General features: G+C 42.1%; 2 protein-coding genes across 2 annotated transcripts in view; one reads left to right on the top strand and one right to left on the bottom strand.

The window, feature by feature from the left end:
* LOC126435139 (neuronal acetylcholine receptor subunit alpha-7-like) overlaps positions 1 to 18,520 on the top strand; it is a 615,709-nt gene that overhangs the window by 576,153 nt on the left and 21,036 nt on the right. Inside the window, exon 6 of the mRNA XM_050090462.1 lies at positions 7,338 to 7,534. Coding sequence (XP_049946419.1) covers positions 7,338 to 7,534 — 197 coding nt within the window. The remainder of the gene's footprint in view (positions 1 to 7,337; positions 7,535 to 18,520) is intronic.
* Positions 16,967 to 18,520, bottom strand: part of LOC126483997 (uncharacterized) — a 37,062-nt gene continuing 35,508 nt past the window's right edge. Inside the window, exon 5 of the mRNA XM_050107307.1 lies at positions 16,967 to 18,423. Within this exon, the coding sequence (XP_049963264.1) occupies positions 18,355 to 18,423 (69 nt within the window). The 3' untranslated portion in view covers positions 16,967 to 18,354. The remainder of the gene's footprint in view (positions 18,424 to 18,520) is intronic.

Here is an 18,520-nt window from a genome sequence, read left to right as displayed (position 1 = left end):
AACAGCACAATACAACAATTATGAGATGGCTTATTGCATGTTGAAATCATTGGCTTTTGGGGCAAGGGTGAATGCATTCCCAAAACTGCTAAGTTTCTAAACTGTTCACATGACATGATGATTAAAATATAGTGTGCATGACAAAATGGCGCTATCCAAAACCAGTGCTGAGGCAACTGTGGTACACCACAAGCCATAGATGTCATCACTTTAGAGGCTGGGCAACCACAGCCGGAATTCCACATCATGAGAGAAGTTTTCGGCACTGGCTGTTAAAAAACTTTTATTAAAATGCCACTACCAGCTTTGCAAAGGTGGAGATGCATCTTTGGGTGGTCTATACAAGAAATTAGAACATTACAGAGTTACAATGGTTTTAGAAGGGATGTGTACTGCCATAAAGTGCCATATATCAGTGAGAGCCCACAGGTTTTTTAAACAGCCATGATGTACTTATAGCCAAGTCACATCATTCATCATCAAGATAAAACCAGTAGTGCAATGAATGTGGTTGGTTATGATTAAACTGACTGGGATCATGCAGTACCTATAAGTGATGGGAAGTGTGATAAACCTGTGGATTAACCTGTAAATACTCAGCTCTCATTGAGATATAGTACTTTATGATAGTATACATCTCTTTTAAAACCACTGTAATCCTGTAATGATTTCATTTCTTGTACATATCACCTGAAGATGCATGATGTGAAACCAGTAGTGACTTTTTCATAAAAGTATTTTAACAGCAAGTGTGGAAGATTTTATTCATCAGATAGATGACAGGGGTGAAGTACACCTGCAGAGATGTGTATGAGCAAACAGACGTGCAACTGTTGATCAACACACAGATGAACCAAGGGGCTACCAATAGTGTTTCCTCAATGACTGTTCAGTGAATGTTGCTACATATGGGACTTCACAATAGGCACCTGATTCATGCACTCATGTTGATTCCTGTTCATCAGGAACTAAAGGTGGGATTTGCATGCCTGTACCACAACTGGACGTCCATTGAGTGGCAAGAGGTGGTCTTTTCAGATGAATCATGTTTTGTGCTCCATTGGACCAATGACCATTGTCATGTACGGCATGAAATGGCTGAAATCAAACACCCTACAGCAGTCATCAGAAGGTTTAATATGTAGAGAATGTTTTCGTGGCATTTACTGTGTGACCTTGTCATTCTGGAAGATGCAATGGATCAACACAAGTATGCAACTTTCCTTGGGGACCATATCCAAACCTACATGCAGTTGGTTTTTCGTCAGCTTGAAGGCATCTACCAGCAGAGCAGTGCAATGCAACACACAGCACACAGTATACATGCATGGTTCAAAGAGAACCAGGATGAGTTTACCATACTCCTCACCCACTAAAGTCCTTGGATTTCAACCCAATGGAGAACTTGTGAGACCACATTGATCAGGTTCTTCTTACCATGGATCCTCAACTGAGAAACTTAGCACCACTGGCCGCAGCACTGGAGTTAGCATGAGTCCACGTCCCTGTTGGTAACCCCCAGAACCTCAATGATTCCCTTCCAGTGTGTCTTATAGTGGTCCCCACTACAAAAGGCGGTTATTTAGGCTTTTGATAGGTGGTCACATTGACGTGACTAGTTATTATGGCAACCTGATTAATAGTGTGTTAGCCTAGCTTTGGAAAGTAATAAAACAATTATTCTGGGTGACATGGATTCGGCAAGTCATTTGACAGTGTCTGAAGGCATTAGGTACCAGAAACCTACTACTAGTTGTTTCTCTTAATTAAGGGCTGGTGGTAAGTTGTCATAAAGCTGGTGTCCCTTAGCTTCCCACACAGCTTGCATTGAGATCAGAACAGGTGAATTTCATAATCAAGATGTCAATGTGAGATTACTATCATTCTTGTCAAACAACTGTAGAGTGATTTTGACCTTGTGACATGGATAGGTATACTGTTGGAAGATGCAATCACCATTGGGGAAGAAATCAATCATGAAAGGCAGATCCGCTACAGATTGCCATCTATCCTGCTTTTTGAGTGGGCAAGCTTCTGTCTGATGTCCACGTTCTGTTTTATATGGCGGGCAGGCCTCCGAGCTCTACATTATGTGATGAGGCGTAGATGTCATAAACCTTGTCACCTACATGTATGAGGCATGTTTTTTAAGTACGTACCATTTTGAAATTTAAAAAGAGATGTGCTAAGATATCTCAATAATTTTATTTTTACATGAAAGCCTGTACCTTAATCTACTTTTCTACATAATCTTCATTAATATTGAAGCACTTGTCATAATGTACCAGTTTTTGAATATCCTCCTCATAGAAGTCTGCCACCTGACTCTTTAACCACTGCATCACCACTGTTTTGACTTTGACATCGTCCTGAAGACGCTGACTGCCCAGGTGTTTCTTCAAGTGGAGGAACAGATGGTAGTCACTGGGTGCAAGATTGTGGCTGTACAGAGGATGATCTAGAGTTTCCCATCGAAAAGATGTGATGAGATCTTTCGTCTTATCCACTACATGCAGACGGGCATTGGCTTGCAGCAAAATGATGCCCTTGCTCAACTTGCCGCGCCTTTTGTTCTGAATTGAACGGTGCAGATTGTGCAATGTCTTACAGTAAGCTGCTGCATTGATTGTCTCATTACGAGGCAGAAATTCCACAAGCAGTACTCCTTTTCTGTCCCAAAAACTGTGCACATGATTTTCTGGGTAGAAATAGTTTGCTTAAACTTCACTTTTCTGGGTGAATCTGAATGCTGCCATTCCATGGACTGTTGCTTTGATTCTGGTGTGACATAGGCCACCCATGTTTCATTGCCCGTAACAATTTGGCTTAAGAAATCATCACCATTGTTGTGTTACTGCTCAAGGAAAGTCAATGCACTGTCTAAATGTTTGGTTTTGTGCACATCAATGAACATTTTCAGTACCCAATGTGCCCACAGTTTTCTGTAATTCAAGTGCTCGCCCACAATGCCATACAAAACACTACATGAAACATTAGGAAAGTCATCCTGCAAGGAGGAAATCGTAAAGCATCTGTTTTCTCTCACCTTATTGTCCACTTCCTGCACCAAACTTTCATTAAAGACTGAAGGATGCCCACTCTGCTGTTCATCATGCACATTTGTGTGGCCATCTTTAAATGCTCTCACCCACTTTCTTACCATTCCATCACTCATAATGTTTTCTCCGTAAACTACACAGATCTCACAATAAATATCGGTCACTTTTAGGCCTTTAGCACTAAGAAATCTTATAACAGCCCTTACTTCACAGTCGGCGGGATTCACGATTATCAAAGGCACCTTAAACACTCAGTACACAATAAAAACAAGGAAGAATCAGACTGTAATGGTGTCAGTGCATAGACAACAGATGTAGGTACCCAGTGCGCATGCGCAGAACACCGACCACAGCACTGCAGTCGCGGTGTGGCAAAATGGTACTTACTTAAAAAACACACCTCGTAGTTTCACGTTCCTTAACCAATTTCCACAGATGATCAAGACAGTAGCACAGGAATGACTGACCAGATTTGCCATTTATGAAATACTCATTCTCAGATGCTTGAGCATAACACTCAGCCTTTTGTCAAAGTCACCCACTTCATATCAGTGGATTTCCCCATTTGCATTCACTAGAATGATTCACCAGTCGTCTCTGCTCCACTTACTAACTTTTCTTGCTGCATCATGTGCTGGCAGTGTCACCAGACAGCATTCAGTCTCAAAGTGAGCAATTGTCATAATGCATTGCCAGTTCAGGCTTTTCAGCATTCCCTGATACTCTCCGTGAGCCAAATCAATATGTGACCATTCATGTGGCACTTATTCAGATTTTTTGTACACAATTCCCTTTGTAAATTGACCGCACTTTCCTAGCATCCTACTAATGAACTGAAGCCTGCCACCTTCTTTATCTATGATTGAGCCAATTGCAAGACAGATTAGATCATTCAGACACATTCATTGTCTTTTTAATAGCAAAGCCACAATGCAACACTCCCCTCCAAACACAGAGGTGTCATGGTACCCATCCCACCCTTCCCTGCTTCATATGTAGAATAGATTCTAAACTAAAATAGCATAACCTAGCCTCCTTGAGCCTGCCAAAGTCTAATGGGGATGGGACACACTGTAACCAAGTTGTTGGCCAATGTTATCAGGTGACAGCATCCAATTACCATTGTTGGTGCCACTGTGAGTGCAGCCAAAGATTCTACAGCAGATGAATGTCAAAGATATTGGACCATAGCTTTGTGTATCAGTCATGATACCCTTCATCTGAATGGAAGTGACTTTTACTATCGTCTAATCACTGGGCACAGTTCTTTCTCTTCCTATGGTATATTAGAGTTAAAAGAGGGCACCTTTATACATAAATTCTGTATAGAATCTGATAGGAATTCCTATCAGCCCCTGAAGCTTTGTTCAATTTTAGTGATTTCAACTGTTTTTCAATGCAAATGTCACTAGTATCTATACCGCTATTCTTTGCATTGTGGAACTTTCATTTGTACAAAAATATGTAAAAATGGAGTTCCACAAGTGGAGTCCTGCCCCAGGACAGGATCATGGTAACAGATAATGTGACCCAATATGAGATAACATTCCCTTTATTACACGAATAATCACAATACAAGACCATGCCTGTACAACAGACTGCCAGAGAACCAGTTACAGCATAGTCCAGTACCAATGATCACCTGCATGACACAACAGTCCATAGTCACCAAGGTTAATATGTGACAGTCTGCCCACAGTCCCTCCCCCCCCCCCCCCCCCTTTCTCTGGTAGTGCAGAGCACTAGGCGGAGGTGAGTGTTATCATCTGACTATGCTGAAACTTGACACCTGTGCAAAAGGAGAGAAAAAGTGAGGTCAAATTCAATGCGGATGTTGGTCGAAGTGGTATTTGTGGCATCTGGGATGTGTGTACATGAGAATTGTTCCCTTCTCATCAAGCAGAGGTATATTCCTGAAGGTGTACTGGTGTACACCAAGTCCAACCACAGCAGGACTTATCATACACATCAGCTGTCAGAGCATAGCCTACAGGGTCAGCTTTTATGGTGGAAGCAAAAGACCAACTCAGTAATGTCTTATAGAATATTTTTCTGGAGTAACTCACCACTTAGACATAAAGTATTAATTGCACAAAAGAGAGCAGTGAGAATAATTAGTGTTGTTCACCCAAGGACGTCATGTAGGCATCTATTCAAGGAGTTAGGTATTTTAACAGAACCATCAGAGCACATGTATTCACTAATGAAATTCATTATAAATAATCCATCTCAATTCACAAAGAACAGTGATGTTCATACATACAACACTAGAGGAAAAAGTGACCTTACTTTTCCATTATTGAAGCTGTCAGTTGCTCAAAAAGGAGTACATTATTCAGCAACAAAAATCTTTGACCATTTTCCCAACAACATAAAGTGTCTGGCAGGTAGCAGATTAAGTTTTAAATCTAGTTACACCTCTAAATGTAGTTGCATGTGTAGAACTAAAAATTTCAGTAACATTAGTATTAGCACTATTCATGTGTGTACATATATCTTGTAATCTGAGTTTTTCCACATCATACTGATAAAATAATCATGAAAATTATGTATGGAACATGACATAACTAAACTAAACTAAACCAAGATACAAGAAAGAAGATCATGCATGGAGATTTATATTCGCTTTTCCCTTGTTCCCTGAATAAATGGAGGAGGGAGTCATTTATGGTGGTATGGTGTACACTCTGCCATTCATTGACCAGTGGCTTTTGAAGTAGAATTCAGAGGTTGCTAAGGATATTTTCTGAGTATTTTTCTACAAGGAATGCATGGTCTCTGATGGCTCATTGCAGATTAATAATGTAATTATGATTTATTCAATTTGATACCCCAGTTACCTTTGTTGCTGTAAAAATATTTTTGTGACAGTAAAAAGCCTATAACATACAACAACCAAATGTACAACATAAAACATAGCCAAAACATATAAGTGCATAGGCCTGCACTGTGATGTGGTTGCCATCACTGTTGGAACATCTCTGTTTTACATTGTTATGTCACTGTTCCATTTCATTCACTCACCTCATACTGAGGTACATATCAGCCAACTCTTCATCAGAAAGCCTATCCATACTTCTTTGTAGTATCACTGTTAATGTGCATCTAATACTGCCAGAAAAATAAATTTGAGACAGAACTCCAGAAGGCAAGTTTGAAGGTGAGAGTAAAGTATGCATTGCTGATGCCTACAGCAAGTATCATGAGTAGATGAAAAAAGTTCATTTCTAAACAAGATATTCAATACAGATATAACACAAAGACCACTGGTGTAAGAAATTGAACAGAATGCAAGGTCAGTGTACTAGCCACTGTACCACCTCACTCAGTTGATTTATTCCATAAAAAGCTACCACAAACCAGGGAGGCCTTGGATCAAAATACCCTGAAAATATCCCCAAACAACCTCTGGAATCTTGTTGGTGGTGTTTAGGTCATCCTGTGGATTCCAAAAACCACATAAAAGATGGGCATCACACAGTTGCCACTGACTGTATATTATGGCAGCTTACACTCAGTTATTGTTCAAATACATTCACATATTCATCAAGATGTTGATTTATAAATTATAGAGCACAGAAATCAGTCATCCTTTTTTTTTTTTTTTTTTTTTTTTAGGTTTCGTTTGGAAAATTCAGATTTTGGCTAGTGCCCAGCCATTATCAATGCACTATTTTCTAGTATCAATGCATGTCAGTTCCCTGTTGCTCGGGCATCGGTCACAGTTCTTTGAATACAGATAGTAGTATTCAAAGAACTGTGACTGATATCTGAACAACAGGGAACTGACATGCTTTGAGACCAAAAAATAATGCATTGATAATGGCTAGGCAGTAGCTAAAATCTGGATTTGCCAGATAAAACCTGCAACAAAAAAAAAGGATGGCTGATTGCTGCACTCTATAATTTATAAGTCAGATCACAGTTTCTGAGTGCACCTAAGTTCCTAATGGAAGGTAACCTGATGAAGGTGTTAATTTCTACTTTTTGACAATGATGCTGTTGCCACATCTTGCATTATGATACATGACAGTTTGCAGAACTTTGAACTTCATGTTGTTGTAGTAAGTACGTTTGTGGTCACTCTCATTATAAAACATAAATTGTAAGTTAATTAAATTAAATTTCAATGCTGATTCTGAAATATTAAAGAAATTCATTTTCTGTGAAGGTGAGAATGGCAATGATTATACAATCAATATTCACTGTTTACTCTGTTTGTATTGTAGATATGTAGAGTTGCATACTAGTTCCAAACAAATAAAAATATTGTTTCAGGCATGTACTATGGAGTCAGCATTTGCCTTGTTTCCTTTGCATCTGGTTTGTCAGTTGTGACTCTGAATGTGTATCACCGTGGAGTCAGAGGGACAGGTGTTCCTCAGATAATTAAAAACCTCATCTTGGGAAAACTTGCAAGAGTTGTTTTCCTGCAGTTTGAACCAAGGGACAAACCAACATCTGCAGCATTCAATGTAAGTAACTTAATTCTCAGTCTCTGTCACATGTAAGAGTGTAAATTATTCTGATATAGTAACAAATGTTTTCTTAAGTCAGTAAACCACTACATGATACTCCTGGTATTGTAAATCTCAGGAACAGTGATTAAATAAGTAAGATAGTAACATCTGCTCCCAGTATTCAAATATTCGCCAAGTTCTATAACATTTAACTTAAAAACATCAACATAAATTGGCCTCATATATTTATTTGAAGACACACCACTGGTTAAAGACTTAGAAAACTTTAACATGATACTATGCTTAGGGTTTCTTCCCAAATCAATCATGTATGGAGCACTGGAAGAATGACTGCTTAAATGTCCCTGTACTTGCTGTCATTGGTTTAATTTTGTCTTCACACAGTCAATGGGAGTGATACAATGGTGCCTGAAGAAGTTAGATTCTACACTTCATACTGGTTCTGTAAATTTTGTAAGTAGACTTTTGCAGGATAATTTGCATCTATCTTGAAAAGTCTGCCAATTTAGTTTTTTCAATATTCCCATGTCATTCTCTATAACCAAAACTAAACTGTGAAAATTCATGCCACCCTTCTTTGTATACATTCAATATCCCCTGTTAGTATTATTTGGTACAGGTCCCACATATGTAAGTAGTATTCTAAGATGGGACATACAAGTGTTTTGTAATCAACCTCTTTTGTAGACTTTCTGCATTTTCCCAGTATCCTGTCAATGAACTGAAGTCTGCCATCTGCCTTACATATGACTGAGTATGTGTAGTCATTCCATTTTGTACTCCTGTAGATTATTACACTCAGTTATTTGTATGAGTTGACTGTTTCTAATTAGATATCACTGATATTGAAATCATATATTATTAAATTTTTGCACTTTATGAAGTCCATAATTTTACATTTCTGAACATTCAAAGCATGTTGCTAATCTTTGCACCACTTTAAAATCTTGTAAGGATCTGACTGAATATTTCTGAAACTTTCTCTGTCCCTGCTTCATTAAAGAAACCTGCATCATCTGCAAACAGTCTGGATTTGCTGTTGATATTGTCTGCCAGTTCACTAACATACAACATGGACAACAAGGATCACAGCACACTTTCTCTGACTGAACCTGAAGCTACTATGAGGGATGATCAAAAAGTTTCTGTTCAAATACCATACAGACCAGAATCAGAAGCCAATCAAACAAAATCACTTTGAGCATTGAGGCAATCATCCCACCAACACACCAGGTAGATGATACCTGTTTGGTAAAATACTGTGTCCTGCTGCATGAAGAAGGAGACAGGTGCCTGCTCCTCATCCTGTCAGGAATCATTGATGTTTCAAGGCATTTCTTAAGGGATCAAAGACATGATAAGTGAAAGGTGTGACATCAGGACTATAGGGCAGATGCTAGTGTATCATCCACTTGTCCATAATGGATAAGACTGGCCTCCCAGATTGACTGGCATCTTGTGCTGAATCGCGACCAGCATAGAACTTAGTGCACCTTTTCAGAATGGGCGTTTTTGACAGACATTCTGCCCCATATGTATTCTTCATTCTTTGATGGATGTTTACCAGCATTTGTCCTTCACCAGCCAATAAAAGGATAATGGCACATTGGTCCTGTTTGGACACATTTGGTAATAGTGTCATTGCTGTAGTTTAAGTTTCTACATTTACTGCGCACACATCATAAAGACACAAATGCTCCACTGATCCCTTGCATACATATTGGTGGTTTATATACTCACATCAGAGTTTCTCTATGTTGTGTATACACTGCAGCAAAGCCCTCAAATAAACATTTTGATCGCTTCTTATACTTCTGTTGCTGAGTCTCCATCCAATATAACATGCAGCAACCTTTCTACCAAAAAATCCACAATCCATGCTTGTCAGAAGTCTAAAAAAATGCATTTACTGATTTTCTTGAACCATGGCTTTCAGAATATCATGTGAGAAAAGTATATGTTGAGTTTCACATGATCAGTATTTTCAGCATCCATGCTGGTTGACGTGGAATACCTTATTACATTTGAACTCAAATTCTAGGATTCTATAACAGATGGATATCAATGGCATTGGACAGTAGTTTTGTAGATCACATTTATTACCTTTCTTGTAAACAAGTGTCACTTATGCTTTTTTCCAGTCATGGGCACTGTTTTTTGTTAAAGTATTCTTCAGTATATTATGATTAAACAGGGAGCAGATACCACTGCATATTCTATATAGAATCTAACACATCCAATAGGCTCCTGAAGTTTTGTTTAATTTAACAATTTTACCTCTCCCTCCAAACCAATGGCACTAATATTTGTACCACTCATCTTTGCAGTGATGCAAAAAGTAAACCAGGGCTGTATGTTTGTATGTTGCTTATTAAAGAAGCAGCTGAAAACAAATTTTATCAACAATTATCATTTCAAGAAAAAATTAAACTGGAAATCTTTATGCTGTTACCACACCCAAAAGGTCAGAATCACAAGTTGGCACACAGTTTTAATTTCATTGATAGTATCAAAAGAGCACACACTGCTCCAGAGTGAAATGTTTATTCCATAAACATAAAAAGATTCTCCCAGCCAAACAATAAAAAAGCTGTTTACTGGGGGGGGGGGGGGGGCTACAAGAAAAAAAACATAAATTTTATTTTTGTATGATGGCTAAAAACATTCTTTGAAGTAGGATGACAAATTAAACCTTTCAGCTATCTAGTTTCCAAACTTATTTCATTTGGCTACCACTTTCAGCATTTTACTACACCATCTTCAGACCCCTGACCAACATGTAGGAAGATTCTACTTTAGTTCTGATCAAAACCAGGGACAGCAATACTGGTATTACTAGATTTTTGCTGTAGTGGTAAATGATGGTTGAAGTGATCACTTTAGCAAAAATCTACTAATACCAGTATTGCTGGCCCCTGTTTTGATCAGGACCAAAGTAAAATATCCTACACATTGGTCAGGGGCCTGAATATGCTGAAAATGGTGGACAAATATAATAAGTTTAGAAACTAGATGGCTGAAAGGTGTTTAATTTGACATCCTGTATTGAACAGCCGAGACCTGCAACCATCTCTAAAAAGATGGACATACACATTCTTTAAAATCATCTTCAGGCAACCTCCTCTGCTGAGGTTACAGTGACTACATAGGCTGTTACAGGAGGAGGGCAGTGTGTTCATTATGAGTAATATGCAATTTTGGTTTACAGTGTTTTGACAAAATGCTTATTGAACTTTATAAAATGAAAATTTTAGATTGTCAACTTTATCTCATAAATCAGAAAGTAAGCAACCTTGGCAAATGCTAAAAGACACTCTACATATTATAAATCATCACTGTTACATGTCTTTTTCATGCATTGCAGATATTGGTACCTCTATTGGTTAGTTAAAGAAATTGTCCAAGTCAAATGCAAACATTTTCAATAACCAACAAAATGAGCCTACATGATATTCATAATATTAGTACTCATCACAGAAATACCATAAAAATGTTGTACAACAATCTCCAGAAATTTAAACACGTAGAAACATTTACCTGAAAATGAAATTTTAACATTTGAAACCCATCATACGATATTAAAGTGTGGTAGTTCCAATGTGTCAAGTGTTTGACGTGGCTTTCAGTATGCCACTTTCAGTTCATGTAAAGGAACACTGCATTAGTATTCATCAAAAGATAGTTGTGTTTAGAAAGAGCAAATTACGAATTCTCGTGTCATATCACCACTTCGTTTCCTATGAGTAAAATGTATTTGATTACTGATTTATGTTACTCTCAATGGAGGCTTTAATGCACATAACATGCTCTCAAGGGAACATTGTCCATTTAACTGCACCTAACAGATCAAGTAGTGCTCCACAGAAAGCCACATACATGGATACTCAGCAATACAAAATGGATGTTGTTCAGTCAACTGGCCACTTCAAACACCAAGACTATTTATAAGAATGGCTTCAGATCACCTATGGAGACTACCTATCGCTAAGTGGAGCCTCTGGTACTGCACGCCATGGAATTTGAATCTGCGCCAGACTTCATGGACGTCGAAGGCTCCTAGAGGTCTCTGCATTATCGCGCCGTAAGCTGTGGTGGCGTGTGCCTCCTGGCCCGCTTTTAGTGTGAGGGCGCCATAGTGGAACACATGGTTCCAGCAGCCAATAGTGGTGCCCCCAATAGAGTACTTAAGTGCCTGCCTCTCGCTCAGCCAGCCAGTCTAACAATGCCTACGTCTCTTAACATATCGCCTCGCCTTAGACAGCGTATTTACTTTCGTGTTTTGTTTAAAAGTGGACGTGGTTGTTTAGTTAGGTTTATTGACTCTGTTGTCTCGTTCTTGTTGTTGTCGTAATGTCCTTCATTGATCGTGTCCGTCCCCTCTCCATTGTGTTGTTGTTCGTGGGCCGCTCCGCGGGTCCCGCAACGTTTTCCGTTGCTTCAACCCCGCAACTGTTCCAGTCGCCATTACAACATTTTGGCGACGACGTAAATGGTGGTAGTTGTTGGTATGGAGGCAAAGTTGGTCTGTCTGCTGGAGCAACAGCAGCAGCTCATGCAGCAGCAGCAGCTCCAGGTAGACGTCTTACAAAAGTCGCTGCAGTTGCTAACGGACAAAGTCGATGCTCGGGACGCATTACCCCAACAGCTTCAGAGTCCTCGGGTGTTCAATGCTCTCCCACGTCCACCGTCATTTCCACCCTTTAATGACACTAATGAGGACTGGGAAACCTACTTACATCAACTGAAACAACATTTCACAGCTTTTCAAATCACGGATGACTCCTTACAGCGGTTGTTGTTTTTGCCTTGGGCCTCCCCGGACACGTTCTTTCTCCTCTGCAAGTTGGCACCATTGTCCGATCCTGTGGCTCTCTCTTTCCAGGAGATCTGGCTTTTGCTGACAAACTATTATTCCAACACTACCATGTGGTCACCTATCAGCTGGAGTTTCACCAGTACTATAAACAGCCTGGTCAATCGTATCGTTATTGGGTCACGGACTTGCAGGGTCTCAGCAGTCGATGCGATTTTATGTGCACCAATCAGCAGTGTAAGGCTTCATATGTGGACTCCCTGATCCGGGATGTGGTGGTTCAGCTGTCTCCCAATCCTGAGGTCCGTACTGCAGCATTGAAACTCGACAACCCCTCCTTGGAAGAGATTCTCCGCATTGCCCACTCCTTTGAAATTGCTCAAGCGACTAACAAGCGCCTTATGGCGCAACCGCAGGTGGCGGGGATCGTGGCCTCACAGCTGGTTCCACCAATGCGACTTCAACATGGCCTGGCCGACAGACGTCAGCGCCGTCGGGACTCCTCGTTGTCCGACATCTCTATGGAATCGGCGCCTTCGGTCACCCCTCGTCGCCAGTTGTGCGGCCCACTTCCATCTTGCTCACAGTGCTTTACTGCACATTCATGGGCAGATTGTCCCCACCGCTGGAAAACATGCACGCTGTGTAACAAGGTGTAACAAGGAGGGCCACATCCGATCAGTTTGTCGTAGTCGCTCGACTCGCTCCAGTCCTGCTCCTCCTGGGCCTCAAGATAGAGTCCATGCTCTGCAATCAGTCGTCCCACAGGATGACCCGTCGGCGCAGAAGCTTTTCCTCATGCTCCACATTTTCACTGAGGATGTCAGTTTTCAGGTCGACACTGGGACCATTGTCTCCCTGGTTAATATGGCGACATATACCCGGCTGGGCTCTCCTGTGTTGTTGCCTCCCTCTCGCTGTTTGGTCGCCTACGGAGACAGTTCCATCCCCCTTCATGGGCAGTTCATCATCCAGGTGACGTACAAGCGTAATCCCCTGCTCCTTACCCTCTTTGTCATCAACCATCCGTCGGCTTCAAATATTTTTGGCCTGGATGTGTTTCAACTATTTGGCTTTTCAATTTCCAACGAAATTAAGGTCGTTTCCATGGCTGTTCCCTTTCAGGACCTGGACGATCTGTGCTCCACTTTTGCGTCTTTGTTTGCACCGGATCTCGGATGTGCTTCCAACTTTCAGGCACACATCACCCTATGGCCAGATGCACAGCCTCACTTTTTCCAGTCCCGGCCCCTTCTGGTGGCCTTACGGCTAGCAGTCAAGCAGGAACTTGATCGGCTCCAGGCCGCTGGCGTGCTAGCACCTGTAACTTACAGTGGGTGACACCACTGGTGGTCATACGGAAACCCAATGGGTCCCTTCGGCTGTGTGGGGACTTTGGCGCTACAGTCAATGCTCAGTCCCTTGTTGACACTTACCCCATTCCCCAACAGGAAGACCTTCTTGCCAAGCTTACTGGGGGAGAATATTTTTCCATGATCGACCTGGCTGAGGCATACCACCAGTTGCCTTGGATGCCGAATCTCAGAACATCATGGTTATCAACACTCCTTTCAGATTGTATAAGTACAAGCACCTTCCCTTTGGTGTCTCTTTGGCACTGGCCATTTTCCAGTGATTCCTGGAGCAGCTTACACAGCCTATCCCTGCCTGCGTGAATTATCTGGATGACATCTTGGTCACCGGGCGTTCCCACCAGGAACATTTGCAAAACCTTTGTCCTTATTCCACACTCTGCAATCTGCTGGTTTAGGCTGTCAGCCAGACAAGTGTTGTTTTTTTCAACCAGAGTGGAATATTAGGCCACTGGCTTAGCAAAGATGGCATTCACCCTTCAGGTCGTAATGTTGCGGTCATTGAGGCCCTTCCTCGACCCAAAGACTTATCTGAACTCCAGGTGTTTTTGGGCAAGGTTACTTATTACTTAAAGTTCTTGCCCCATGCTGCTTCCATTGCTCAACCCCTCAATCACTTGCGTCACAAAGGGGTACCTTTTGATTGGACTCCTGCCTGTGACCAGGTTTCTCTCCATTTAAAGATGATGCTGAAGTCTGCCCCTTGCCTTACTCCCTTTTCTCTGGGCCATCCCTTGGTTGTGGTGGCTGATGTGTCAGCATATGGCATTGGGGCCGTCCTTGCGCACCGGGATGCCGAGGGATCCAAACAGCCCATCGCTTATGCCTCTAAGACGTTGACCCCAGCACAACGGAACTACTCCCAGATTGAAAAGGAGGCTCTGGTGATCGTGTTCGCTGTGCAAAAATTTCGCACCTATCTTTTTGGGGCAAAGTTCACCTTCCTTATGGACCATAAACCCTTGGTTACAGTTTTCGGACCCCACTCTCACCTTCCAGAGCAGACGGCTCAACATCTCCGGCACTGGGAACTGTTTTTACGTACTTACGCTTACACCATCCGGTATAAGCTCACCGCCCACCGTACTAATGTCTCCCAGCAGGCCCCAATCCTGCCTTTGACCAACAGGAGGTCCTCTGCTTTCACATTGATTCTGCCCGCCGGGATGTGCTGGACAGTCTGCCTCTTATGGCTCCTCACATTGCTGCGGATACCCGCCGCAACACTGTCTTGCGGCAGGTTCTCACATACGTGGTTCATGGGTAGTGGTCCTATGTTACTCATCAGATGCAGTCCGATTTCAGCCCCTGGCACCACCTGTCCCACAGGCTCTCCACGGTTGATGATGTCCTTCTGTTGGCCATGGAGTCGGATACCCACTGGGTGGTCATCCCTCCAGAATTGCAGCTTCAGGTGCTCAGTTTGTTACACCGTGGGCACTGGGGTATGTCCCATATGAAAGTTTTGGCTCGCAGGCACCTGTATTGGCCCGGCATCAATGGCGATATTGAGCACCTGGTCCGTAGGTGCACTGTCTGGGCGTGTCACCAGGCAAGTCCCCCCAGTCATTTGCATCCTGGCCTGTGCCTCGCCGGCCATGGGATCGAATCCTTATCGATTTTGCAGGCCCATTTTTGGGGTCCATGCTTCATCATTGATGCCTACTCCAAATACCTATATGTTGTCCGCATGTCATCCACCACCACAGAGGCTACACTCACAGTCCTGCCCTGGTTCTCGCCATTAAGGGCTTGCCACACTCATTGGTCTCCGATAATGGTCCCCAATTCAGGGCGTCCTCCTTCCACGACTTCTGTCAGGCCAACAATATCAAACATATCCGTAGCCCCCTTTCCACCCTTCGTCCAATGGCGCGATGGAGAGGCTCGTCTGCTCTTTTAGACACCAGTTGACTAAGGCGGTCGACACATCTCCAACCATGTCGGCCCTCATCCTGTCTTTGAACACCTTTCGCACTTTGCCAATTGATGGATGCAGCCCTGCAGAGCTCCTTCATGGGCGACAGCCATGGACCCTGCTCCACTTGCTGATGCCATCTGCCTCCCACCCCCACTCCCGGCCCTTGCAGCGGTATGCCCCTGGCACACCCATGTGAGCCCATGAGTATGGGCACAAAGCGGGTTGGACACCCTCCACGGTCGTAGAGGCCCATGGGCTGCGTGTGACATCAGTGCAGACGTCAAAGGGGTTGGAGCACTGCCATCACAATCAGCTTCGCCCTCATGCTGCCACAGGACGTTTCGCTGCCACCTCTTCCCCTACCTCCTTGAGGTGTGAATGTGGTCCTCGAGTCACTGTCACTGCCCCCGTTGCCATCTCCCCACGGGCCTGCCGCCAGCCCTCTCTGCCCTGGACTCTGGATCGGCTGTCATGGATACCTTGGGCGTCCCTTCCTCCCTGCCAATTGCATTTGATGTGCCCAGTTCCTCTTGCCACTGCTGACCACCTTGGCACCATCCAGGGTGTTTCTGCCCCTATGCGCATGTTTCAGGGGGAAGTGATCTGGTTCTGCGCCGCGGAATTTGAATCTGCGCCAGACGTCATGGACGTCTTAAGACCCCTAGATGTCTCTGCATTATCAAGCCATAAGCTGTGGCGGCATGCGCCTCCTGGCCCACTTTTAGTGTGGGGGCGCCACAGTGGAACACATGGTTCCAGTGGCCAATAGCGGTGCCCCGATAGAGTACTTAAGCGCCTCCCTCTCACTCTGCCAGCCAGTCTAACATTGCGTATGTCTCTTGACATATTGCCTCGCCTTAGACAGCATATTTACTTTCGTGTTTTGTTTACGAGTGGACGTGGTTGTTTAGTTAGCTTTCTTGACTCTTTTGTCTCGTTCTTGTTGTTGTTGTTGTTGTTGTTGTTGTAAGGTCCTTCGTTGATCATGTCCGTCCTCTCCGTTGTGTTGTTGTTAATGGGCCGCTCCGCGGGTCCTGCCGGATTTTCCATTGCTTCAAACCCGCGACTGTTCCAGTCACCGTTACGACAGTGCCTTTATCCAATTGAAGGGGTGGGAATGACATAATCCAAAGCCACAAAATGTAAATTTTTCAGGGGAGCATTTTAAAACATCGAATAAATCCATAAATCATATTTCAACTTTTCGGGTTTTTTGACAAAACTGGTTTATTTCTCTAACGTGTTAATATACATGTTTGCATAGTTATATTGTGAACAAAGTTAAACACTGTTAATAAAAAAATATTTTATCCCTGGGTGATACAACATTGGGCTTTAGCCTGTCTCATACTAATTTTACACAAAGTTTACAAAAATGTGTACATCAATATACAACATAACTTACAATGATAGTCACTACAGTGTTTCACACAATATAGCCAATATCTATCACCTCTGTTTCATTTTCATCACTTTCTTCCTTTGATTCACTCAGGCTGTTGAAGTAGCCCTTCGAAACATCTGGTATGTATGGCATTAATGACATAACATCTTTGAGTTTTTTTACACAAATTAAAATGGGCTTGAAGTATTTCCTTGAGAGCTGGAACGGATTACTCTCCTGATGTGCTCGTCCTTTTTTAGTGATCTTTGCAGTTCTGAATTCTTCAAATTCAGTGTACTGATACTTCACTTTTAAATGTGATGGCATTCCTTCATCAAAACGAAAAGCTGTCACTTCAGAAAATCAGAACTGAGATCCACCATCACGTTTGTCCTTTTTTGCAATATTTATCTGCAGGGGTGTCAGATCTATAAAGTCTGCTTGCTTCATTTTAATGACTGAAAATGGCTTATTCTTGCACGATTCTTTAATGACTGTAACCCAATCATGAGGGGTGTACACATTGGGGTTTCTATTCTTAAAGTGCTTCTCAATTCGACCGAAATCTCGATCACAGAGCAGTTGAGTGTGTCCAACTTGTGGAAACCAATGTTCAATGGCTTTAAATTTTCCTGAACGCACTAGTGATCTCTCTAGTGCAACAATTGCCCAATTTTTGCCTTGGCCTCTGCAATTATCACTAATAATGTGAAGAATGTTTGCCTGAGACTTTCGTATTTCTAAGAATTTTATCAGACAGCTTCCTATCTCATCAGATCCACACTTTGCTTCATCTTCACTCCACACAAACATATGTCCCTTTTCAGACCCACAATCATGAATACCAAAATTGTAAGTGCACAACTTCCTCTTATAGAATGCAAGCCCAGATGTAAGCCTTGGTGTTGGAAAGGTTTGTTGTAGATCAAAGGATATTGTAAGATATTCCTCAGGATTCTCCCTAGCTGATATGGATAGCTGTGTAATCATATTTTGTCCAGCAGATGCTTTGGCATGATGTAGGTCCCTTTCAATTTTTAATCTTCTAATAATATCTTCAGAGTTGGTCAATGTGCATTTTTTATTTGAATTTGAAATTCGTCACATACATGACATGTGTCTGAATGAGGCAATTTAAAACCAATATTAAAATCTTGGTTAAATATATCTCGAAATTTCAAAACTTTTACTTGTGGTGCATTATTTTCTTCACAATATTTCAAATAATGTTCTTGATATAATGAAGAAATGGACATGTCATGGTTGAAGTACACTTTATTGGGGTTCTGTGAGTGGCTGTAGTGACTGGCATACTTAGGTATATTATTTATGAAATTGTGAACTGTCTGAACTGCTTCTTGTGAAATTTTCCTTGATGGGTTCCCTTTTTTCCTGGAAACAAAGAAAAAGAAAAAGTGATTTTAAAGGTAAATGTGGAGGTCAGACAAATTTAGTGAATTTGTGTCTGAATATGATATGTAAAGAAAAA

This window comes from Schistocerca serialis, chromosome 1 (assembly GCF_023864345.2).
Source record: "Schistocerca serialis cubense isolate TAMUIC-IGC-003099 chromosome 1, iqSchSeri2.2, whole genome shotgun sequence".
Classification (NCBI taxonomy): domain Eukaryota; kingdom Metazoa; phylum Arthropoda; class Insecta; order Orthoptera; family Acrididae; genus Schistocerca; species Schistocerca serialis.
The sequence above is the reverse complement of the archived record's forward strand: the minus strand, read 5'-3'. Positions and strand labels throughout refer to the sequence as shown.